Below are 27,700 nucleotides of genomic sequence, written 5' to 3' on the forward strand. Positions count from 1 at the left end.
ATTTTCATGCTGTTCAATTCTAGGGACGACAATTTTAATTTCTTAAGATGAAAATTCTAATTTCTGAAGAATGAAACCCATATAAATTTCATTTAACCTGCTAATTACAAGTTCTTTCTATCAAAAATGTATTAATAATTTTATAATCAAGTGTCATAACATGCCATTGGGCCTGTTACATTTTTCATATTCCGTTATTAACTAATTATAGGTCAGTAATCACTTTTGTTTTATTCTCAATATACTCTCACTGTCGATTCTAAAACGTCCTCTATCTACAACACCTTCCGAAGGTTCAACTCAAATTTTAGTAATTTTGTGGTGACACTATTCCTTTTATTCGCTGGTTTTTCTAGTATATTTTTATATGTAGTGCCCACAAAATTTCTCGGCATATGGAAATCGAAATTCGATAGTTTGTTCTCAGTATTCTGACTAAAGTTTGAATTAATGTTACAAAAAAAATTTATGAAATAAATTTTTCCGTCCTCGTATGAGTGCTGATGTTTATTACGGCGGATCCCTATCACAAAACCAAGCGGTAAACAACACACTTCATTAGTACGAAGATGATCTCTAGGTTATAGTGTTTATGGACAAACATAGTTGGCCCATGTCACGTTTGAGAGCAGAGAGCTGTGATTGCTTTTAACTCTGTATAAATGGCGGCTACGCTTCGAAACCGAGGATAATCGTCACCAACGCGACGTGACATAACAGTGTCGCCCTTTTATGTACGAGTCTTGATCCAGTGGTAGAGCTTCAACTTTCGACAGACATAAGATAAATAGGAAAAAATGATGGCTGGAAATAGATCTTATAATAAAGAAGAGAATTTGTATACACATGGACAAATTTTTTACTATCAATTTTAGGAGAAACTCAAAGTAACACGAATCGCCAATAATCTTGGATTCTCATCAACATGAGACACTAGGATCAAAATTCAAGGTGTTTATCATAAATACAAGGGCGTTAATGGTATCTATCGAGATGTTCCATTCTTCTTGAATCGCGATTGTAAGCTTCTGGTGCAGAGGCGTAGCGTGCTTTGGAGGAGCCCTCAAAATTAGTTGGGGGGCACAAATGAAGGGCAAAATATTATTACAAAAGTGAGGCTTCAAGAAGTAAAAAATATGTATGTAAATATACTTATTGTGTCTAGACTATGTATGGATGGATTTTATACGAGGGTGATTCAAATATAAACCGGAATTTTGTTATAAAAATTTTCATTATTAAGTTACAGAGCTGAAATTTTGTACAATTGTTTAAGATAGTCTCCGACACGTTTTCCACCTCTTCAGAAGCGTCTACATTATCTTTGACCAAAAAACGAATGATGATGCGTTTTGCAACAGACACTAGTACATCATTCTAGCTCATGACTATATTTGTACCAACCTCTTAGTTTGGGCTAAAACGATTGACAATTTTTATGAGGCAATCATACAAAAATAGAGCCTTAATAAACGAAGTAAATCCCATCGTATTCTACGTTCAAGAAACTCTTGAGACCTATTCTTTAAGCTTAGAGGAACGAAATTGTCGGACTTTTTCGACGTCTCCTTTGGATTCAAATTTTTTCACATGCAATAATTTTGCCAAAGGTTTGAATAAATGATAATCTGACGTTGCAAGGTCAGGTCTAAATGCTGGCTGTGGTGGGAATCCAATACCGCCAAATACATGATTAAATCCCCGACCTTGATAGCTCCATATCGACCTTTATAATTCCACTAGACACATAACAAGATTTTCAGCACGAATCGACCTCTATTTGCTAAAGATTCTGGGATGAAACCATTTGTCATCGCACGAAAATGCATATAATAAAACTATTATCTCTTGGTAGTACGAGGAGCTGCCTAAACATGTATACTAGACTTTTCACTTTTGTGACAACTTTCAAAGCGATGTATGATGTCCAAAGAAGTACGATAATCGACAAGTGTTGATACTGCTTCTCTTGTAACCTCGATATTCTACGGAGATGGACGACTTCAGCCTTAACAAGTTACGACATGTTTAAATTTAGGCTCGGAAATAATATGTATAATATTCCACAATCGAAATCTTGAGTTATGTTCGCGTAAAGCTCCGAACTTGTTGCTTATGTATCAAGTTTATTTGGTGATAATGTAAAAATTAAAACATTGTCTTTGAGCCATAAGTTTAAAATCGGATTAACGTTTAGAAAATAGAATAATTCAAGTCAGTGCGAATAGGAATTTTTTCCACTATTCAACAAACGAATATTAAACATTCCTGTGTACAGAATAGTTGATGGTAATAAATGAGTGACAGTAAATTATTACGTTTGATGTGCACGTATATTTGTTTGATGAAATGAATTAGCCAGCAGCTTCCTATTTCGTTCTTGTCGATTTTTTTTTTTTTTTTCGCCAACGTACTCGCGATGTAGACACAGCACGCTAGTCGCCATCGGCTTTAGGGACACAGAGAAGGGCTCCATTATTTTATTTTCATACATTTAGAATTAGTTTCAAAGTAATCGGTTCAAGTCCACGGAAATATGTCTGTAGATATAATTCCCCCAATATTTATACTGCTATTAGCATTATTTATAATTGAAAGCTAAGTGTTTTGTACATACACGAAGCACTGTTTTTTGCATATTACAAATTTTTTATTTAAAATAATGTATCTTCACAAATCTGGCTTTCGAGTATATTTTCAATTGCACAATTTTGAGTAGACTTCACCAAAGCATTAAAAAATATAAATTTTAAAGAAGCTTTCGTCGAATTTCCAATTGAACATTGGAGTTCTGATGACATTATCCCATTTATTGGAAATACCGAAATAAATTTAAAATAATTACATTTTAATAATTATAATTACAATAAAAGAATATTTATCGAATTTAGACCAGGAAGAAGCCGACACAAAAATCGTGTATCACATAACTCAGATCGAGAATGATTTTACCAATATATTGATAAAAGCATCTGATACAAATATCTTGACGATAATGATAAGAAACATGGATCGTTTATCAAGCTTATCGTTGAATATTTTTATTGAATATGGTGTTGGAAATAAAAGAAGACTAATCAACATATCAGATCTATGTAATCAATTAGGACCATTACTTTCATAAAGCTTACAAGCATTTTCCAGAAGACCAAACAAAAACCTTCCGTAATCAACCTTTTATTAAAAAATATGTCAATTATGATGCTTCTAATTTACCACCTTGTGAATCAAATTAAAACAGCAACTTTAACGGACTTTAATGTATATCAAGAATATGGCGCAATGCCCATCTGAAATGTCCTAGAACATTGAAACCAGACGTTTATGGATGGCTAATAGAGGAAGAAAAGTATACTTTCAATGACACGATGGAAATATTGTCTATACATGACGTTTCGTTAAAATCCAATGAATTAGACAATGTCAGTTTGGGTGAGGAATTTTTAACATTAGTGGAATTCATTGTATGAACATTTATGTGTAATATCACGTATTTAAAATGTCTTTTCCAGGGAGCGAAGAAAATGTAGAATGTCATTACGAGGGACGAGATTATTTTTTTGAAGAGGGAGACAAATGATTAATTATTGGAAAAAAATGTTTCTCAAGTACCTATAGTAATTAAACAATCAAGCTGTTGTAATCGAAGTAAAATATATATGAAATTACCTGTATCATGATATAAATGCTTAACTTTACAAAATAGATTACTGATATCTTCTTTAGGAATTAGATTTGGAAGATCGTACCAGTCGTCTTAGCAAATTTCGATCCATTTTACAAATACTTTCAACCGAGCAAATCATCAGGCAATTCTTTTTTTATACTCAAAATTGTCTAATTAAAAATATACTCAAAAACCAGATTTGTGAAGACACATTTTTTTAAATAAAAAATTTGCAATATGCAAAAAACAGTGGATATTGTTGCAACCACGACAACTTTGCCAGAAGTTGATTTTTCTACTTTAAATATATTAAATAACACAAAGAATCAGTTTCAGCCTTGTGAAAGTACCTTAGTCGAAGTGGCGACCAGCTCTTAGACTATTAATTGTGTTTTCCTTTGGCTAAAACTAGGTTGGATACGTCTGTTACATTTCTTTGGCCGAGTCTCAGAGCATTGACACAAACTATTTGAGACGGCTTCAGGAAGATAAATTCTCCGCATTCTATCTAGATCAACTCCGGATAAGGATGCCAGATGTAGATTCAGAAATTATGTATATTCCATATTCTCCACAAAATTGCAATCTATTATCTTCACCTTCACATGAAAATCTAAGATAATGCGTAGGTTGTTTCTACTTAGGATTTATTAGATCTCTCAGTATTAAAATTTAAAGGGGAGAATCACGAATATCTATTTTCTCCAGTTCTGCTTTTTAATAAACGCTCCACAAGAACCATAACGATTTTAATTCTGCGAAAGAAGTCTCGGCCCCTTTTTTGTCAAATAATTTACTTGCTTACTTCCCTCTACCCACAAATTAGGAGAACATTGAACTTTTTGCCTAGTGTTTCTGGATATTCCATGACCAACTCCCTCCAAGTCCATCGGTCTTATTGTTGCTAGACATTTTTTCATCATTCCTGTCCAAATTGAATTGTGCACACTTTCAGATATCAAAAGCTTCCTAGTAAGTCCTAGGATGGTTTCTATTGATTCTATTTTCTTAGTTCCACTTATTTCCATTTCCATTACGGTAGTTTCTTATAATATAAGTTAACCGCAGCGCTGTAATTTGTTGAAGAGTACAAGATGTATGGAAAAACCGCCCCTGAACATATTTGTAAAACATTCGATTCGAATGTCGTTTATTTTTTAATTACATTTACCCTCACATATGGAAATCGACAAATTGGGGATATTCTGAAGGATAAAAATTCCTTCGTAAATATGGAAGGTTTGCGTTGCGTATTTAGGATAGAGTGGTTTGATGTCTGTTTTATTGATATTGTTTTATATTCATGACATTAAACTTCATATAGAGAAATCCACAGAAATTTTTATTAATAAGTGATAAAGGATCTATTAGCTTAGAACAAGGACAATAAACATTCTCACAAAGGGAAATGAGATGAAAAATCCGTTATAAAGAATAAAGAATTTTCAGAGGTTGCTCGGTATCAAAAAGTGGAACAGGACTAATTGAAAATTTAATGTAATATCCTACTAGCAACAATAAACGCTATGTCGGGGTTGTCCTTATTAACCCAACGCAATTTGACTTAAGTAACGGATAAGAACTTTATTTTTTCGGACTAAGGGTTATCAAGAAAGTGAAAAATATAGAGATAAATTTTCATTTTTTCGTTTATATCAACTATGAACATGTCTAATGGATCTCTTTAGAGCAGTCAACACCCCTTCTTTGACAGTCTTCAATTCGGAGACAACACCAGACAGCAATTGTTCTCTGGCCTTATTTTTACTTCCACTTGCAAACCATCTGTCTAATATTTCGAGCTCTAGATGTCTATAATGAGAAATTCCTGTTCGTACGCGAGCTAAGTCTAATATATGAAAAAATTATTACTATCATCTCGGTTATTACGAATTTTATTAATTGGCTAAGTCTGTCATTTCTTAGAAATTGTTTGAAATACTTTTCTTAATTTACCAAACTAGTGAACTCTCCAAAAGTTTTTTAAAATTCCAACGTTTCGATCTTTTATTTGATCTTTATCAAGGTTCTGTGCCATATGTGTTTTCGATAGATTTGGAAAATCCAGGAGAAGATGTCATTTTTGATATGATTGTCCTTCCTAGTATGTAATTTCGACAGCACAGGGATAAAAGATCGAAACGTTGGCATTTTGAAAAACTTTTGCAAAGTTTTATTTTGAGTCCTTCACCCACAACACCATTCGAAATGACATTGAAAAAACTCTTAGACAGTTTTATGTATTCTTGCTGACGATTTAGTAATGTTCGTTAAAAATGAAGAAGAATTAAAACATTATTTATTAACATGGAAATAAGCATTGAAATTGAGAAACATGAATTTCAATATATAGAAGACAAAAATAATGTTAGTGGGGAAACAAGAAAAAAACCTATAAATTGAAATAGATGGAATACAACAGGAACAAATGAAAAGTTTCATATATTTAGGCATGGAAATAAATAAGTAGAATTGAATGAAAGAATAAGCGCCGCAATCAAACTTCATTATGCGTTGACTAGAAATTTTCTGGTATCAAGAAACACTAGAATAAATCAAATTCCGACCTGTCCTTATACATGGTACCAAAATTTGGGTACTTACAAACTAACTCAAAAATAAAAGCAGCTGAAATCAAGTACTTGCACAGAGTTACCAGATAAAAACGAATAGGAAAATAATTGAAAAACAACAGCTAAGATGTTTAAGACACCTTTGTAAAATGGAGAACAGAGACCGACAAGCTGGAGAAATGGAAAAGAGAAAAAGAGGACGAACAAGGAAATCGTGGGAAAACACAACATTGAGTGCTGTAAATTGTTGTAAGAGGCCTATGGCGACAATTCTCTATCTCGTACGCGTGTTTTCGAGTGGTGGAAGCGCTTTAGTGAGGGCCGAGAGAGCATTGAACATGACCAGCGCCCAGGTCGCCCTGTGACTGTTTCAACTTCGGAAACAAGGACCCAAATCAACCAAATTGTACGTGCAGATCGTCGAATAAGCATCCGGATGATTGTAAACGCAGATAAAGAAAAAATTTAGTCTGTGCCAAGTTGGTACCAAAAAATCTGACTCTTGCGTCAACGGGTCTGATCAGATTTCTTTTAAAGGTTACGAAAATATCTGCTTTGAAAGGGACCCGATTTGAGTCGATAGAAGCGGTAAAGTAAAAAACGGCAGAACTTCTAAAGACACTCACCAAAGAAGATTTCCAGCACTGCTTCGATCAATGGAAAAAACATGTGGAAAGGTTTGTGGCGAGAGGAGGGGAGTATATTGAAGAGGAGCATTCGAATGTAGAATAATTTTTATAATAAAAGCCTTTGTCGTAACCAGTCTCGTTATTTAATAGCCAGACCTCGCATTAAAGAAACGAAAATTTCAAACCCGTGTCCAGTTCTTAAATTGTTCATTTATATTCTGCTGAGCAATTCAAAAAAATATGTAGAGTATGGAAATAGTTTGATGTAAACTTTTAGGAAACAATGGATTTTGAGAGACAGTAATATTAAACCATTTTCATACATTTTTTAGAATTTTTCAACAGAACATAAATAAGCTTTTATTAACAATTCAAGCAACTGGATACGAAATGAGAATTTCTCAAATCCACTGATGTTGAAGTTGATTAGAATTTTAGTGATAATTCCCTATAAACTTGGTTTAATCAATAATTTTTTTCTACTTCCTTTTCTATGAGAGAAATTTTTCATAGAATCCTCGTACGTATATTTTTTCCACATTTGGAATTGTGAATAATCTCAATATTGTTTTTTAAGTAGAAGAGAAGAATTTTGCATAAAAACTAAAAATTATTACTAAAAAATAGTCACATCAACTTTCTCTAGCTGGAAGTAATTAATTTGAAAATAAAACGGTTTAAGGTCATTGAGTCATCGCATTTACTAGGAATTCTCTCGGTAACAACAGCCCGAGAAAAGTTGTAAATGCATTCAAATTGGTATTATTCAAATCCGATTTGAAAGTCGAGATCTACTCATAGAATTTTTTAAAATAATTAACAACGTTTCCATTTGTCCGAATTGGATGAACAAAAAGTTGTGATTAGTTTTTCCTTGTACGAAAAAGGCATTGCATTTAAAGTCCATATATTTGTTCAAGGTTCCGTACGAAAGACACTTTTTATGAATTAATTTTCATGAATTGTATTCAGGGATCAAAATAGTGAATAACAAGCATATTGTTAACAAATTCTTCATTCTAGAACTTGGAAATCAATCAAGCAATGCGAATTTTGAAAACACCCCTCTAAACAGTTGATTATTAAAACAATTGTAGTATCACTATAAATTTGTGAACATTCCCACTATTTTTCTTTTTCCCTGCTAGAATTAGCTGGGAAAATATGTCCCATATACTGATTTTACCCATACTTCTATCTGTTTTATGATTCTTGTTTATTCTTGAACTACCATCCATGGTATTCTTCAAATTCGATGAAACACTCACATTTCAAAACTATCGAAGTGTTGGGTATCTATTTTTCTCATTGTTCATGTTAGCACCCCACGTAATCAGCCACCAGATAATGAATGTACTAATTCATAATATCCCGGGATATTTCTTAATACAAGCATTAACTTTGTTTTATTTATATTCTAGATTTCTGCCCACGGAACCGTGTCTTCAATATATTCTTTATTTGTGTCCGAATAAATCTGACACCTTCACTTTAATCTTCTATTTCTTTCAAAGCTTTGCTGATTATTTCTTCTGAGAATATATTAAACAGAACCGTCGAAATGATGAATCTCTCTGATGGCCCTTTTTTACTCCTTAACTGTCTATTATGCCCTTATTGAGTCGCGTCTCCGATATGCGAGCGAATCTTTAAACTACAAAATAGAGCTGGTAGATATTTACTCGGACTAATTGCAGGGAATTCTTTAAAAGATCAAAAATGTTGACTCTTCGTTCCTTATTTATATTTGCATCCGTTTACCTTATTCGTAAGCACGTTTCTCCAATTTCGAGATCATTGCACGGCTATCCAACTTAGAAACGCGGAGCACGACCTCTACCTCCGTACTCCACGTTCAGAATTAGTTCAGGGCTCAATATTTTACAATGCAAAAAAATGCACAATCAGTTGCCAAATGAAATCAAATCGATATTACTATTATCTACATTGTTACTCATTGTGGTTTTCTTCTGTATATTGAAATTTTATTTTATTTGTATCTTTATTTAGTTATTTCTATGTTTGTTTTTAGTTTTTACAAGCTTTTGTCTACAAATTGTAACAATTTTTTGACAATAAAACATTTCTCTCCCTCTATTACATAGTCATGTTGAATATGATGAAACTCTTTGGTACAATCACATTAAAATCGAATTTCTCGTACCTAGACCACATTTGAACCCAACAATAAATAATTTGAAGGGCCTGCCAAAGGTTAATACAATAAATTTGTAGCTAAAGAAGCTATAAAAAACACATAAAAAATTTTGGAGAAGCATGTACTTATAAATATTTTGTGCGTATATTTTCAATTAAACTGTGGGGCTGATCCGAACCTGTTGATAGAAAGGGCGCAGCTCACTGCCACATACAACGCGATTCAACTCTTACAAACCAAACAAATTATAATGACGGTCATCGAGTAAATATGCGTGAACGCGACATGTATATCGGCAGATAGAAAACTACGACTCGAATTAGAACCCATTCAATATAATTAGCGGATGATAGATGGCTCTTTCTGGGAGGAATTATCCAAGGACAAAAGCTCTTGATGACCGGCACCGACGAGACAAAGGCGTAGGTTCATCTATATATTATAAGGATCGCGTACATGCTAAAAACAACAATCAACTGATTCTAAGAAATTTTGTTTTGAATTTTTCCCTACATTCAATACTTTTGCTCAATTTGCTTCTGGGACGGACCAAAATAAAAGTTTGCTTTTAGAATGGATCAATCGATAAGATTCAAAGAAGGTTCCTCTTAAGACGGGCCAAGAGAACAGATTATTGGTAGCTTGATTTTAGGACGGATCAATCGAGAGGTTTCATAGAAGCTTCCTCTTTGGACGGTCCAAACGAGAAGATTCATAGGGGATTTCAGTTGTGCCGGATTAAAGTAGGAGGTTCATTGGGGATTCCTCTAAGAATTGTAAAATAATAGCTGCTACAAAAGAACGGCTACTTTCCTATTAATGGCCGTAAAAAATACAAGACATTACGAATGCAACCTCAAACAACCTAAATCATTAGCTACGTGTTAAGGTGAGGCTCGCGCTTCAAAGTATGTTGTGAAAAACGACTTTCTTCAAGAGGATGTCTGATTCTTATTAGATTAAATTGCCTATTTTTGAGATTCCTCTCAAAACCGCTCGTTCAACTTTCTTAGAAAATTTTGGAGGTCTTCCACTTCTTCAATTTGTCACGTAATCGTCGTTTTGATCGCTCCCTATGAACGGATTAGCTGTCGAACAATTTGTTTTTGGTTCATTCCATAATTCCTTGCTGCTCAATTTCCGTAAGTTTCTAAAAATTAATTTACACGAACCACATGTACTCTCCATTGAACAGTAAGAACAAAACTGGTGGTGAAAATAAGCCTTTGACCATTTAATGCTTCTTGCCAATAAAATGGAAACAGATCTTGACACATTTTTATGCAATTAATTCACCTAGTGCGGTCTATGAGTCCTTGGCCTCATATAGTGAACGGAATGGGTTCACAAAAGTCTCAATAAAGTAATATGTGGTTTTTTTTTTGAATGACTTTAAGAAATAAAATACAACCGTTAACTGATTGAGTCGAAAACAGACTTGCTTCATGACAACGTTCCAGTCCGAACTGATCCGCTTTCCAAAGGTACTGTACATGAATGTGGCGTCACAGACATTGAACACCCACCATATAGCCCTGACCTGAAAGCCAAATTAGCGCCGAAGATGAAATTAAACAGGCGGCATCTGAACATTTTGACTCTAAAGTTGCATCATATTTTTATAGTGACGTTTTGAAATCAGTGTTATTTTGATATATGAGCTTTCTTTTCTTGTTAGGCTCAGAACTTATGGACCGCGCTATAAACCTCAATTTTATAAGTTGAGTTTATAATTTTCCACAGGACGGTTTTTTCTAATGTTGGATGGATGTGTGTACAGAGTTTCATATACATTACAACCCAAAAGATTTATTGAGTCTTGATATGGTACTGCTCATTTTGATCTATTAATCACACTCCTTTCAGAACGTTAAGGATGTGAAATGACCAGCTGCCACAGATCTTCATCTTCTATTTCATACACTGTGAGTTGTAGTCCTTAATCTCTGACAAATTCGGGAGAAGGTGGATATCGGTTTCATCCTCTTCGTAGCAGGATCTGCACGGTACATTTTTTACTAAACCTAGGCGTTTCATGTCCATTCGGAGAAAATGTATAATGGTTCAAAGCTTCTGGTTGATTAAAGTACACAAATAAAAAATTTTCTGGTCCAATAAATAGAAAAGAAGAATGTGTGTCTAATAGATGAACATTTCATACTCTTTACAATCAACGCATATTTTCCGATTTCTTTGTAAATGTACCACAACACATCTAGATGATGACAAAATTAGTAGATAGTTTTTCCTCCCCTTTGTAATTATATGTATCAGTTGGTACAGATTCGGGACGCGTTCCCTGAAATTAAGTTAACAATTTTGGGCACGCCCTTTTCTGAAAGATAATATCAACTCGCTGTATACGCTTCTATTTGCCCTCTATGCAAATTAAAATTATGAGTTGCTTGTTTAGACATCGAAAGGCATATTTGTCGCTATTTCTCAGAATATATAATTATTCGGTCGGTTTATAATAAAATACGACCGTTTCTCGTTCTAATTGGACAATCGATGTCATCTTTAATAAAAGGGTATCGCTAACGTGGATTGTATCAGGGTGGATTGTATCAGAAAAAAAAATAATTTGAGCTTTAATATAGATAGAATCTACACCGGGGATATCCTAAACGATCTACATTGATTTGTAACAAATAAGGTATAGAGGAATTCGATTGATAGTGTATGGAATTTACTACTAATCCTTAGTTGAATTGATCGGAATTCTAATGATGTGTTAAATGAAATTCCCGTTTATTGAGATACGACGTACGATCATCATTTTGTTAATTGACTTTTGAATTGTAATTCTGAATTGGATATACATATAAAAGCTCTTTTCGGCAACAACATTTTAATTATTCAGGATATCTTAACATTAAGTTATCAAAGATCAGGGAGCAAACAATGTCCCAATAACTGGTCCGATCCTGCAACAAAAAGACAATGACTTCGCTCTCTAATAGGTGTAGTGTGTAGTCGTCTTGGGTACAACGTTTCCAGGTAAGAATCAAAAAATCTTGGTATTCTAATGATACCAGAAGCTTGAGAAAACGTCAAACAGACCACTATATCCAATTGCTTTCGCCATACATGTTTTAAAGATCCCTCTCCATCGGAAGCGGTGGACGATGATGAATCCGCTAGCGAGAATGATACAATTTCCTACAGATGAAAATAACAACGTATCATTAGCTCACTGTTGATTGCTTTGCGCATATCTACTGCTAAAGAACCAATTATTGAATAGATTTCCATCGCGACGCATATATTTGTTTGAAATTCTAAACAGTGGATAGTAAGTACCGAGCAAAATCTACCCTATGCCGATATGTGCTTTTACTCTGGGGGTGAATACCACCCCAACTAAGTGATGGTAATTTTTAGTTGAAACTAACCGTAGAAATCGATAGAAAATGTTCTCTATGAAATTTTTTGAAAATCAATACTTTTTGTCTTAATCGTCATCGAAATTTTGATTTTATGTTTCTAAATCTTCTTGATTTTAGGTCTCTTCTGTTTCAAAATTAGTTTTTTCAAATAATTTTTGAAAGATAGGGAAAATAGACGTTTCGATTTTTCTTTAAGTCTTTATCAAAATATATTTTGAAACGTCAATTTCAAAAATTATTAAAAAAACTAAGAGACCTAAAATCAAGAAGATTTAGAAACATAAACATATCAAAAGGTCTAAAACATAAAAAATTATAGAAATTTTGAATTTGACAGCAAATGTTTAATCACTTTTCACAAATAACCAAAAACTGCAGAGAGATTAAATGTATCTTTCCTTATAGACCTAAAACAAACCAATTTAGTATTATTTATATTTATTAAATATGGGACTTATTTAGTGAACTGAAGATTTTGAAAAATTGAAAATTGAACCAGTGAAAAGCAGACAATTTAACAAAAAAAATGTATTGATTTTTTTTAAAAAAGCGTTCATATAAGACTTTGAAATACATAAAATAAGAGAGTTATGACGAAAATATGATAGAATCTACTACCCTAATTGAAATAAATTTGCTAATCAATTTAATACAAATAATAGGATAAAGAAGCTTGATTCTAAGAAAAAATTACACAGGGTGGACCAGAAAGGCGTACGATTTTACAAACTCTCTTGCGTTTGAACGTTATGAGAGGGAGTTGCGCGGGCGGTGGGATTTCAGAAATTTAGTCGCGATGGATCACTTCACCTTAGCGCAACGTGCATTCTGCATTAAACATAACATAAATTAGTGTCCGAGGGAAAATGTGATTCGATCGTGGGTCAGAAAGTTCGAAGCTACTGGTTCGCCTCTCAATCAGAAACCTACCGGACACTCAAGGTCGACAAGAACAAAAGACACAATTCAAAAAGTTAGAGCTTCAGTTCAACGTAATCCTGGTCTATCGACTCGCAAGCGATCAGCCGAACTTGTGGTATCCAAAACATCTTTGCGTCGCATTTTGTCGAAAGTTCTGAAATTACACCCGTACAAAATTCAACTTGTGCAGAAATTACATCCAAATGATTTAATTTTAAGACGTTGTTGGAATGATGTCGGAACGCTTTCAGAATTTCAACTGTTCTCCGACGCAGCCCATTTTCACTTAAATGGGCATGTCAATATGTTACTGGGCTGCATAGAACCCACGTGGAAAACAAAGTATCCGTTTGGACAGTCATATGAGCGCACGGAATGATCGGACCTTATTTCTTTTAAAATCAACAGAGGCAATCCGTCATTGTAAATTCTGAACGATACATAGCTATGTAAAGGAATTTTCTCTTTCCGCAACTGCAACAATTTGAAGCCTATAATCGTACGACATGGTTTCAACAAGATGGCGCGCCATGTCATACTTCTAATGCCTCTTTGGCGGTCGTAAACCAGATATTTGCTGCGAAACTGATATTTCGCCGAGGTGACATTGCATGGCCGCTTAGAAGTCCGGACTTAACACCACCGGATTTTTTTATGTGGGGATACCTGAAAAGTCTACTCCAATAACCCAGTCACGCTTAATCAGTTGAAGACTAACATCCGAAAAGAAATAGCAGCTATTCCCCGAGCAATGTGCCAGAGAGTTTTCACCAATTTGAGATCTAGGATTCGAGGAATGTTTGGCAGATGTATATTTCGAATAAAATAAAAAATTGTATACAGATTATATTCAGTTTTTTTATTATTATTATTATTATTATTATTTTAAATTCGCAAAACTTTATGGCCCAACCTGTATTTACAATGGAAAGAGCATTTTTTTGAAAAAATTGTCTTTTATTAAAAACAACTTAAAAAAATATTAAAGATAAATTCAAACTGCTAAAGAGCAAAAAGTTTTGGCAAGCGATATTGTTTGTTCCAATTTTTTAAATACACACTTTCATATTAAATAAATTTTATTTTGTCAAATTTCCAGCTAAATCGTCTCTCCGAATGGAATCTATCAGAAAATTTCCATTCAAAGATCCCCATAGGCTTTTATTTTATTTAAAACTTTCCGCATTTTACCTATTAAAGGAAACGAGACAGTGTCAAGCTCCGACGACATCGAAGACAAAAAGATTAAAATTCCGACACCATTTTCGAAACTGTTGACGCTATTACAAAAGATTCAATTTGTACTTGTTCAAAATTCTCAAATCTAATAATATTATGCCTAAGTGAGTGGAATAAGCGTCGTTGAAGGAGAGAACTTTTAACTTCGGAATTAATATATTCCGTCCAGAAATACCTTTGGATTTATTCGAGAAACTTCGTATACGGCAGCGGTGGAATTCAACAAAACGGTATTTTTTTCCGTTGTTTTGATTACGTACCGTGACGCGGGTCGAATTTTTTTATTTCTTTCCTTCGAGTTATCATCGAAAATTAATACGTGTATTCCTTTTCTTCTTATTCACATACTTCTTCTTCGATTGCAGTGTAAATATTGTCTTTTTCAATAAATTTTACCAGCATTTTTGCTCAATAGGATCCGAAAAACTACAAGGAATACTAGGAAATCTCTTCCAGAGAGTAATAGACAGAGAAAACATACCGGAAAGATTGCAACTTCGCGTTTCAAAAATGGAGATTCCTAAATATGTTAGAACTATCGTGGGAAATGTATCGTAGCTTCAAGTATGTGGGGAAGAAAACTTAAAAACCGGATTTGAGAACAAATTCAAGTATTCGCAGCTGTGAGGTCGACAATAGTTCACATCTACACAATTTAACAACTAAAAAAGAAGATCCAATATTAGAAATGTACACCTAGACTTATGATACGGCGCCAAGAAAAGAAATGTGAAGAGCTATGGAATAAAAAAGATTCTCTCAGAATATAACATGAACAACGAAAACTTGATCACCATAAAAACTAGACACAACACTATCAACAGTTTTGTAAGAACTGAAAGACTTCTACAGAAATATTCCACATTATCAACTCTGTTAAAAACTTCCTTGGAATACACCCTGTAATATTGAAAAAAGAAGTACGAGGGAAAAGGAATTTCACTCACTTTTACAAACCAGAATATCTAGCAATGACCGAAGTAGAAGTAGATAAAAATTTGGAAATTAAAAAGGTAGACTGATTCGAATATCTAGGATTCATCATCACAAAAGACGCACCAAATGAAGAATAGATTGGGACAGGCACGAAGATGCGTAAAACTACTAAACCTTATACAGATAAAAGACATGGTTCAATGTATAATGACATGGAGCGCTGAAAACTGGATGATCAATAAAAGGAATGAAAACAAAACCACAAAGGTTGAAATAGATAATTACCATGGAAGTTGCGGATTGACGAGACTTGACAGAGTAACGGATATTGAGATACATAATCATGAGTAAGAGTATATTGAGAAAAAGCGATTGTTATGTATGGCCACGTAAGATCAGAAAATACCAGATGATTACAAAGAGTTACCTACTGGAGTTCCATGGGTAGAAGAAAACCAAGAAAAACTAGAAAATCTTGGCGAGATAATGTCGATGAAGAAGTGAGAAAGAGAGAATTAGAGAAAGACTGAGAGGACAAAGATAGATGGAGAACAAGATTGTAGGTGTAAAAACTATTTTTTGTTATAACTAAAGTTTAGTTACCAATTGATTATAGTACTTTTGAAATTAGAGATTTATTCTATATATACATATAAACAAGGTAAATGTTTACTCTAACAAGCTCATAATTAATATATTGTCAATGCGGATTCATGTAGAGCATACAAAATCCATGTTTAAATAGCTTTGTTTTTGCCTAATCATTGTTGTACATACATTAATAATATTAATTTATTTGATACCAATTATCGATTAAATGGAAAATTATGTATCACGGTTGATGATGAATATAGTTGAAAATATTTATATTACATCACAAGTATGAGTTTTTACTTGAAACACCTAAAACTTGTATGGATTCTCATTATCAGTTATCGATCAATTAAACATAATTAAAAATTTTCAATGACATTTGAATTATCAGAACAAAATAGTATTTCGAAAAATTACACTAATTCCGAATTTTTTATATACTCCAAAATAAATATTTGTTAATGTACCTTCCTGAAACATAAAAGGATAAGCAAAGTATCACGCAACTATTTTTTCTTCGATCAAATCATTTTTTTCCATCTACCCCATATGGCGATTCAACTTTAATATATGAATATATGAACCAACCACAACCAACGCAGTTTTTTTTTTGTTACCATATAGCTGATCTCTTCCTGACCATCTAACCTTCTAATCACTTCATTCGTCCTTCTTCTCCATTAATCTTGTTCCACTCGTAAATTTTTCTCTTTCCTCTCTTTCTCCTCCCACGCATTTAGCCTGTTTTCTTCTTTCTTATTCATGACCTTGCGTACATTACCATTCAACACCTTAGGTTGTATAACTGTCCTGTAAATTGTTAACTTCGCTACCCTTGAGATATGTTTGAACCTTGATAGGTTTCCTAGAGCTCAAACTGTTTTAATGCCTCTTGCAAATCTCTTGTCAATTCTTTAATTTCATCCCCTTTACTTGTTACAGTCACTTCCAGATATTGCACGCTAAATTTAATTAAAATGGCGGGTAGAAAGTACCAACAAAAAACTGATCTTTTTAATATTTCCAAAAAAGAGATTCTTCCAAAAGTGCTTGTCTTCCTTTTTGTATTTCCTATTGCGAAACAAAATAAAAAGTGGAAACTTCTACAGGTGGTTGTGTTCGGAAAACTCGTGCTTTGATAACTGACTCCACTGGATTGCAATTCTCCAAAGAAAGGAGTTAAGTTCATTGCTTGAAGTATTTGAAGAAATTGAAAGTTTATAATGAGATTTTAATTTGTCACCAAATAATTTATATGTTGATACACCTCTTACAAAACAGTTATTTGGAAAATTTTGCTTCTTTAGTAGATTTGAGAGTTTCTTTGCGAAAATTTTGTAAAATATTTTTTCGCTCATTATAAAATTTTGTTATTATTAGTTACATCCAACTCACCTCAACCAATGTCGTTTCGTGATCGATGTATGACAACAAATAGCATCATACTGGTCTGCCACCCACACTATAAGAATTATGTAGAACGCCGTGGTTGTGTCATTAAAAAATTCCGACATAATAGCTTCCATCCCTGTAATAAATTGAAAAATGATATTTTAAGTTTTCTAACAGTCTTCAATTTTGCCAACTAATTCAGAGGTGTTTTCCGATTTTCACTATTGGTTAAATATAGGGTAATGCAAAGCAACTAGCTCATTCGAAAATTGTTTTTGCCCACACTTTACGAGGATGGTCCCATAAGTATCTGGCCCAATAAATAAAACACAAAAATTTTAGAAAAAAAAATGTATTTATTTTTCAAATTAACCTCCTTCTCCTAGCGATGTTCAATAAGTTCGATACCTTAGTCATCCCTGTCCTTTGTACATATATATATATATATATACCTGGTTATACAGCCTTATAGCAGGTTTATAACCAGGTATCATCGTCAATTTGGATCTCCCTTCTTCCAAGTTGTTGGAGCTTTGGAAACAGATATTTTAAAAAATGTTGATGGTATCCAACATCCTTGTTTCAATTCTGTCTTGACTGTAAATGATTCCGATACTGTATTCCCGATTTCTACCTAAGTTCTGGATGGCCTTTGTAAGGATATGATTAATGTTGGTATTCTCGAGAGCTTTCCATAATTTCGATATTGGTATCTTGTCGTAAGCCTTTTGTAAATCTATAAACATTACGTGAACTGGTCTATTTCTTTCTCTATCAATTGCTTTAGAGAAAACACGTTGTATGTACAACTCTAAACCCATTCTTTTCATGAAAACTAACACTGATTTGTTGCCAACTTATTATGAATCAATTTAAAAAATTGTATACGAGGGTATTCAAAAACGAGTGGTAATTGATGAAAAATTATTATTATAATCATTATTATTTATATAACTTTATTTCTCGATTTATTTTAATATAAATAAGTTGCATTTCCCAACTGATAAAATCTATTTGAAATTTTGTATCGTGAAGACGTGCTTATGAATAGTACAGTTTATTCAAAAAGAATCAAGATTTGATGGAGTTTTTGTCAGATATATCGATAATTATGTAATAAAAAATGTAATAAAAAATCGTTAAACCATTTTTTGAGGACGTCTCGATAAATTTAATCTCGAATGTATTTCAAACAAGTCTCAAAGAACAACCAAATGTGAAAAAAATTATAAAACAAAGGTTTTATTTTGAATTTTACTTTAGAATAGTAAGTAATTAATAACGGCACTCGCTATACTTTTTTCAAAACTTGGACCATAACTGATCAAACATTTCATTTTAAAATAAAATTCACATAAAAATTTCATTATTAATTTCTAACGCTTACAAAAAAAATCAAATCTATCATTTTCTTTATACAGTAGTATTGTTTACATAAAAACTCTGAAACGAGGTCATGAAATAAACAATGTTTACAAAAGTAGATAAAATAACCAATCAAACAGTCCTCTAAAATCAACATGGAATACTTTCATGCACCGTGAAATAGGGGCCGCCGCCAGTGCCATGAGAGAAAAGTCATCAAAACACAAATCAAATACAGAGAACCCCTATTTGTATCAAAAATTCATATTCGGGTACATGAAACACTATCAAATTACCTTTTATCCTAGTCCACAGATTGGTAATATTGAACTGATATAGAAATTGAACTACATTTGATTAGTTCGGGCTATATAAAAGGTCGTCTCTATAACGGAGTTAATACAATTATTTTTTTCCTGTATACACTAAAGAGGTTAAATCAGATTATATACGGTAGTAGTCAGAAAACTATACAACAAGAACGAACGGCGAAGTTGATGCGGCACATAATATGATTATGTGCATAACCAGGGACAATCCAATATAAAACAGAATAATCTTTTAATAAAAACGAATATTGATGACAACCAGAAAAAAAATTTGGTAAATATTTAATTTTCAACCCCCACTTCGGAGGGGGTTGAGTGCTGAGAGTGGATGTCTAGAGCATCCTGAAAACAATTCCGTTGGAGTCAACCACTAAAAAAATTTTACGAGGGTTGAAATATTGCCAAACTATAACAAATAAAAATTATTGAGATGTAACCTACACCCGTTTATGTCTTGTCACAATTCTTAAAGACTTAAGACTTGAAGAAATTTTTTCCCACGCTTTCTTAAACAATTACTTAACGTCACGAAGTATCCAATTATGAAATTAATATTATGAAATTGATATTATTGAAAAACATCACATTTTGTCTTGTCGATGAGGTACCTGTTTTTGATTAGCAATTACATCCACTTTAAAACCTCTCATAATCATTATACATTCAAAATTAAGTGAAATACAGTTTACGAGCATTCTTATTATATGAAAATATAATTTCATGTTAAATCTCGTAGTACGAGGGTCGCTTGAGAAGTTTTCGATGTATCAAAGAATCAAAATATTTATTTTCCAGCACAGTCTCTTTTGTAGTCTACGAGCAAACCCGGCCATTCGTTGCTGTGGCTGAGTGATTTAAAAGAAAGAAGCGACGTTAAGTGGTATAGGCAAAATAAGATATGTATAGTGTGTAGTCGGAAAAATAAGTGTGGCGCCATCTATAAGATGCAAAGGACAAAATTTTACAGCTCTCTGTAAAGAAGTTCCAGTCTTATGGAAACTAAGATTAATAACAACAATCAATGTTGATGATCAGTTTATTATTAATTATTGAGACCATTAATTTAGATAATAACATATCATTTAAGTTGGACCAAATTACATATATATGCCAACGTTCATGAAAATCAATTGACTCGTTTTTGAATTCATTCGGAACATATACACGGACCCTGAATTTTTACATATTAAGATACAGTTGGTCCGGCGATGCTCTGATCCAGTGTTTCATAACGTGAGGCTCAGCCCCCACAGGAGGGAATGGACTCGACTTGAGTTTTTGCTCTAGGCTAGATTTCGGTGCCCAATTGGAAGAAAAAACCAAATTTTTAAATAATTGTGTCCAATATATATTATAAATTTATTTGACGAGACCCAAATTTCAAGTTTTTGGCGTTGTCAAATTAATATCCATGAGGCAAACGGCCAGACGCTCTAAAATCTCGCTTAAACACGTAGTCTGAATCAAAGAATTTCAATTTATAGGAACCTGAGGCGCCCCGTAAAGAATCTGTGGTCCGATGATACCTAATAAAAAAAGAAGCATTTCTTTTCTTCACAGCTACATTTAGGAGTATATTTCGTATTAAAGTAGTTATCTAATGTTATCATTTTTACGCAGTAAAGTAAGAGGTCGGTATAGAAAATTTTGCTTTTAATTAAGATCTTTATTAAAATTAATTCGAATTTGGATATCTTACTAAAACCTATCATTTAAGTTTCTTAATGGAACAATTCGTAATCTGTATTCTACAATCTATTAGATCTCACAATGGCAAAAGCGTGGCTTTTATACCGGCGAGTAAAAAGTGTATTACGTAACCATAAAAAGGATATGTCTTCGACTCGAGCTGGCTGAAACTTTGTACGAACTAGAACAGTGAAAGCCGCAATTCGATGAAAATGACATTCAAACTAAAAAGTACAAAGGTCCTGCACAACATTTTCCTCCTAATGCAGTACCTCAAGATCAAGTAGGACATTGACCAGCTTGGTCAGAAGAAAGGATTAGGTGCAAATTCACCAAGTGTACAGGAGTCTCCCAAAGCATATGTGATGAATGAATTTCTATTTTTGTGTGATTAATAAAAAAATATTGAATATATTGATTTTCTAATTTGTCTATTTTGAAATTGAAGGTTGTGGTTTATGAGAGGTTGATATGATACACGAATCCGGTTCTGTCTCAAATATAACTACTCTTGACTGTCGCCGCCAGTGTTTTCGATCCCAAGTTCAATAAGGCCTCTTCCTGCTCTTGTTTACCTCTTCATAAAATTAATTGAATGCCTTTTCTGACCTAAAAGTTATTCGAGAAATGTGTTTGTGTCGTTGAGTGTTAGAAGACGGAAAAATTGTTACATTTTGATGTGATTTTTTTAGGGTGTCGTAATTTTTATTTTTGATGAACGTCTAGTGTAAAAGTAACGATATAATAGAGTACGGCCTCAATAAAATGTTTTTCGTTCAGCAACCAAATGATCTGTAGGCTACAGGTTACTGGTTAGAGGACCAATTAAAAATAATCAAACAAAAAAAATTATTCAAAGCTAGATGTGGGTACGGATGGATAACATCAAAGTTAATATAATGATTGATTTAAGGGTTATTTCACAGATGTTTATTCAGTTATCTGGCACACCTGCAAAGTAAATCATTGGCGAAATTTCGTACATTCCACAAAGTTTTCTCGACCAATTTCAAACAAATTTTGAATTCCTATTCTTTGCTTTATACTCGCGAGTTATGGTATTTTGTCTATGATATTATTTTCATTTTTGAGTATAGAAAAAGTTTTCACGAATTTCCCATTTTTAACTATTTCTTTTTTTTTTATAAAACTAACTGAAATTTTTCAAAATGGTCTGCTATGTATAATGATATAGATAAACTGTATTATTTGAAAAAAAATTCAAAATCATAGAGAATTTTCTCATTATGTTATTTATTCAATTATTATTTCTTTCAACTGGTTTTTTGTAAATATTCCACATCAATATAGTTTTTAATATTGTTTGAAATGAAAATAATGTTGAAGTGGCAAATTAATATGCACTATGCCAGGACTTAAGTGGATCTACTGTTTACTACGAAACTACCATTTACATACCTCTTGAAATCTGAAATGAAACTGATAATTATTCTTAGTAAGTACTTATTTAGACAAGTGTGAGCAAAGTGTCTGAGCATCTTCCGCTAGATTCGCAAAATCAGGTTTGTAGTTGGAAATTTCCGACCTCAAAGAATCCATCTGTTAAGCGAAAATTACTCACTAAAGCGATTCGATGTCTGATGCCACTGCTTTAGATTTGAAGTAGCATGTTTTATGTTTGATGATGATCCTTGATTTTTACAAACTGTCGAAAGTTTTTATTTTCATTGTCAACTGTGATAGACGCTGCAATCTAACTCATCATTTTTTTTACTGTTTTCTTCTTGCCTTGTAGTTCCAGATTTCATGCGCTCAGTTTTCCAGTAAAATCTGATTGTAACGCCTAATCACATTGCAAGTCTAAATCACGCAATTGCTGATAATCCCTTCTCTTGAAGAAATTTTATTATTTCGTCCAGTATAACTCGAAATCGTTACAAAAACCGGATTCAATCAACGACATTACGTCAAATCTGGTTCCTTCTCCTAATTTTTAAAATTATTTCTAACTGCCAAATAACAAAACTGGACATTCCAGTGAATTCTGAAAGATTCAAAGAATTTTTCAACATAATTTCACTTATATCTCCCCTTAAGGTTCTGCGAATCGAATATATTGATGTTAATTCGGTGAATTTAAGCATAGAAGTCATTTTATATCGTATATTTTTCTTATTAACGCTAAAATGTAGCTCGTAGTATAGCTTCAAATATCATAAGTGATTATGAGTTTTGCCCCAAAAAGAAATATCCCAGCAACCACACATAATCACTCTCAATCATCAAGCAAGTTTTTTGGAATAAATAGAGCCGTGGGACTCCTTCAACAATAGATGTTCATTATAAATTGAATACATTTAAAATATACCAGTAACCTGTAGATATGCCGTGATTTTACTTAGGGCTTGGTGTTAAATATTTTATGATTCCATCAAGTTTTTCAGTTTCGCCGTTTACTCGTATAAAACGTTCTATGGATTTTCTTTTGTGCTGCAAAGCAGTGTCGAATTTTATTTGTTATCGTACGAATTCGGTGACAGCGTTATATTAGAGCCCTTCTAATGTCCTGCGGGGGTGTTTAGTTCACTTTCGGGTATCGATTTGTGAATAGTTTACTCAAAACTCATACGGTACCACAAATAATTTCTTATCAATCGATTTGACAGACACATATAATTTGATTCGTGAAATGGCTTTTCATTTTCATTCAGTAGGTATAGAGGATTTAATGTAGAAAGTTTCGTGACTTTTTAAATGACCACCTAAAGGTCACTAGATCTTCCTCTACACCTACGCTTACGCACTATTCTTCATCCATATCGCGGACAGTACTGCGTCATCACTTCTTGGTCTTTATAGAAAGTGGAATACTATTCATATTTTCGTGGATTTTACATTATCTTTGACCAAAAAACCAATGATTGGTACGTCCTTCTCGCTCAAATGCTGCCACTTCCACGACACTAAATATTTCGCGCGCTTATTCAAAAATTCTCGTATATATTTGAACCATTATCAAATTATCGTTGTGAAATTTTCGCTATGAATTTTATTCCAAATAAAAAAAAAACTGTCCATTGATCTAGGCTAAAACTGTTCGATAGACACAGATATAAACTGCTTGCAGTATTATTTTGATACTTTCACAGCACAATAATACATTTTTAAACAAACTAATCCCCGTTGCATGATCGTATACAACAAGAGGATTATAGATTTCGCATTGATTAATTTGATGCTGAAATTAAATGAAGCGGTGAATATGCGATGGGGACAGGTATATATCTATATTCTACCGACGAATTTTCGTATTTTGATAGTTTCACAAATTAAATAGGCTTACCAGGTCGAACGTTGCTGCCAATTTTTATAATACGGGTAAAGTTTTAATCACGCAGATGTTGCCTTCAACAGAACAAACGAGATAAAAGCTTTTCGATTTTAACCTAGAGAGGGGAAACTAATCGTAACTAATCTTTCAAGTGAATCGACCAGAAACAGAACCAATGAAATTATGATTCGCGTAATGCGCGTCGAAATGGAAAAGTTCATTATCTACTGTTCGATATGGAAAAGTGGAAATTAGGATCCCAAAATATCGTTTATGTTAATGTAATGAAAACCGTATTGTATATGCGCCCAAAAAACACGTCAATTTAGCGTTTTCGGGGTCGTAGAATCCATTTATCGAAGTTCCAATAATTAGTACTTGTGGTTTTACCAATAACTCTATTGGTTGACTTCCCGTTTGAACTGGATTTTATTTAAGTGGGTCTTTTCCTAAGAGATGGAGATTTGGATCGAGGGGGAACAGACGTACAGTAAGAAAAAAGTCAAAAATAATTAATTTCATGTTGTTACTTACTCATTTTTCATTTTCGAATTGGAAACTGTTTCTTGATGTTGTTAAACAGACGGAGAAACAGTTTTAGTTAGGTTAGGATATCTTCATTGGTTAATGAAAGCTCTGGACACGAATGTCCCAGAAAACAGGTCCAAACTTGAGGTTTTTCCGGGGAGCCCAACATGTGTAGGAAACAACTAAAGTGCTCGTGTTTCAGCAAGCTTCGCCGAAGCTGGGAAACTGCTATTGGAGTAGAAATAACGTCTTGAAATATATTGGAGGCTATGGACGGCAACGAACACGTTCACCAATGTGGTGTTGAAGAAAAAAAAAAGAAAAGTAATGCCTAATAGCGGTACTGCGGTAGAAACAGAGGCCAGATATAGATATGGGAAATGTTCCTAATTCGACATATCAGGCAGAACATGAAGCCCTTAAAATACGTAATTATTTATTATTTGTCCACATAGTAACCTAGTATGTATAGACTGACGGTAGAAACTAAAGCTAAAATGGATCATATTGAGCAGCGCGCAGTGATTAAATGCTTGCAGTATAGTGAAAAGTTGGAGTCGTGAATCTAAATGTGGTAGAGTATTTGACTATTTAATAAATATGGTACATAATATATAAACTTAACATGAAAAAATTGTCTGCTCAATGAATACAACAGATTCACTTTCTTTCAAGATTAGTAAAAATGGAAGAGTCCTGGATCTATCACTATAATGTAGATATGAAAATAGAGAGTAGGGAGTTTCATCACCATCTAGAAAATTAAAGATGCAACCCTTAGTAGTTATGATAACAGTAATGTAATTACTGTAGATTATCAGCGACGGGGTTGCGCAAAAAATCGTCACTACAACAATCGTAATAGTTCAGGCAGCTTTCAAATGCGAGAATATTAGTAAAAATGAGCAAAAGGATCAACCCTCGTATAATAATAAACCGAAGTTAATCAATATTTATTCACAGACCTTTAATTAGTTAGAAGTTCTAATCAATCAGTCACGCGATATATGATCATTTCATTATTAGTTTGTACAGTATGAAATGTCGATTATTGTTCATTTCACGGACGATGATGATAAACGATCATTATCACTGACACGTTTTGACAAATAAATCAGTTGCAACTCAAAATTGGCAAATTTTACCTATAAAAATTAAACTACCAGCAAATAGATAATTTTGAGTATAGAAAATACACAAATGAAAAGTATAATAACGCATTATACAAAGTGTACCAATATCACTACAAACTTCGGCATATTATTCGTATTTAAAAAAATGTTGATTGGAAAAATAATCTCCATAAAAAATTTCATATTGTTTATATTTTCCGTTTTATCTATAGTCCAGTCAAAATAGGTGAATATCTCGGAAAATCGACATACCCAGTATACTACAACGTAAAAACTTTTGTATTTTGGCATCCACAAACTACTCTCAAACTTCACATATGATTGGATGGTCGCAAGTTTTAAAATCGGAGAACAAAAATCGATTTTCTTCATATTTTTTGCAAATATCTCGTTTTCTATGGGTTTCACGCTATTTGCGTTCATTATAAATATTGTAGAGAATTCAATTCTCTACAACTTTTGTATTTTACATTTTTTTATACAGTGAACTGTTTTTGAGATAGAGGGCGTAGAACGCGCGGCTAGAGAATTAACTAAGGTCAACTGGTAGTCCTGATCAAAAGCTCGTAACATTAAGGTTATAATTTATTGCTAAATATATAATTATCATTTTTTATTAACTTTGAGATTAAATTTATTCTTTATGATTAGTGTCAATGTACCTGGCCAAGAAATTGTTGATGAAAATACTTAAATTACATTTTAATTCTAATATAATTTATATTAATAACTTTCTTCATAAATGAAAAAGACAAAAAATGAATTAGAAATAAAAATTTCTAGAACAGGTTCTAATTTGAATTTTCATCTTCTTCATCATCGTCATCTTCTGCTGCAGAATTTCAAGTTCATCTTAATTACCGTCTTCAACGACATTTATCTCAAAGTCATCCATTATTTCTGGGTCAAAGGTTCTATTATCATTAATATCGGTCTGATATGGTACAGCATTGGGACAAGCTTGTCCATTACACTGGTCGCAAGCTAAAAAGCACTGCAACCCTGCTTTTGCAGTTACTTGATAGAGACGCATTTTATATTCCACTAGTACAAGTTACATAATTCAATTTGTGCTATAAAATACAGGGTGTTCCGTCCAGATTGTATACAAAAGAGAAAATAGTTAATTGAAAATGAAGATTTACCTCCGATTTTAACATAAATGTGACTTTGTGTGAAGTAACAAAAATTCGGCGTAATATAAAGGGGTTTTCATTTGAAAAATCATGTTTGGTTTGTAACGAAGTTATGCAATAATCTGTATACTTCGAGATAATATGGATCTTAAAAAAATATAATATAATAATTTATGTTTTGATATACCTTATATCACAAACCACCCTATGATTCGATGTGTTAATAAATTAAAAACAACTAAGTGGCCCTTCGGTGATTTCTCAAGGTGAAAAATTTTTATTTCGGGATAGTATTTATAACAATTTGTGCCTAATTTGTATAGGAAGGAAGTTATCGTTGAAAAATGAAGCATTCATTTTGTAACGGAAACATAAACTTTTCTAAACTCATTCATACAAATGTATCTTATAAATATTTAATTGAATCGATGAGTTCTCCTAAATATTTTATTTGAAAAGTATATATTCGAAAAATCAGAATATGTTGTTACTCGAGTACACGAAATGTGGAGTTTCACGTGGAGTTTTTACAAGTTTTTCCCCATTACACTTTATCCGATCAGTTCTTACGAAAGCTTTTATGTTACATACATTTTTAATAGAGAGTCTAAAATATGAGGGAAAATATTTAGAAATCTGTAAAATACGAACAACAGAAATTTCAAACTGTTACACTGAGTCAGACAAAATATTTGATGTCGTTGAATGGTTCAAACTGAAATTAAATGTG

The 27,700-nt window shown here is 32.9% G+C and overlaps 1 protein-coding gene across 1 annotated transcript in view; it reads right to left on the reverse strand.

The window, feature by feature from the left end:
* LOC130891795 (membralin) overlaps window positions 1–27,700 on the reverse strand; it is a 116,227-nt gene that overhangs the window by 23,815 nt on the left and 64,712 nt on the right. Inside the window, exon 8 of the mRNA XM_057796760.1 lies at window positions 17,502–17,634. Within this exon, the coding sequence (XP_057652743.1) occupies window positions 17,502–17,634 (133 nt within the window). The remainder of the gene's footprint in view (window positions 1–17,501; window positions 17,635–27,700) is intronic.

Source organism: Diorhabda carinulata, chromosome 3 (genome assembly GCF_026250575.1).
Source record: "Diorhabda carinulata isolate Delta chromosome 3, icDioCari1.1, whole genome shotgun sequence".
NCBI lineage: Eukaryota > Metazoa > Arthropoda > Insecta > Coleoptera > Chrysomelidae > Diorhabda > Diorhabda carinulata.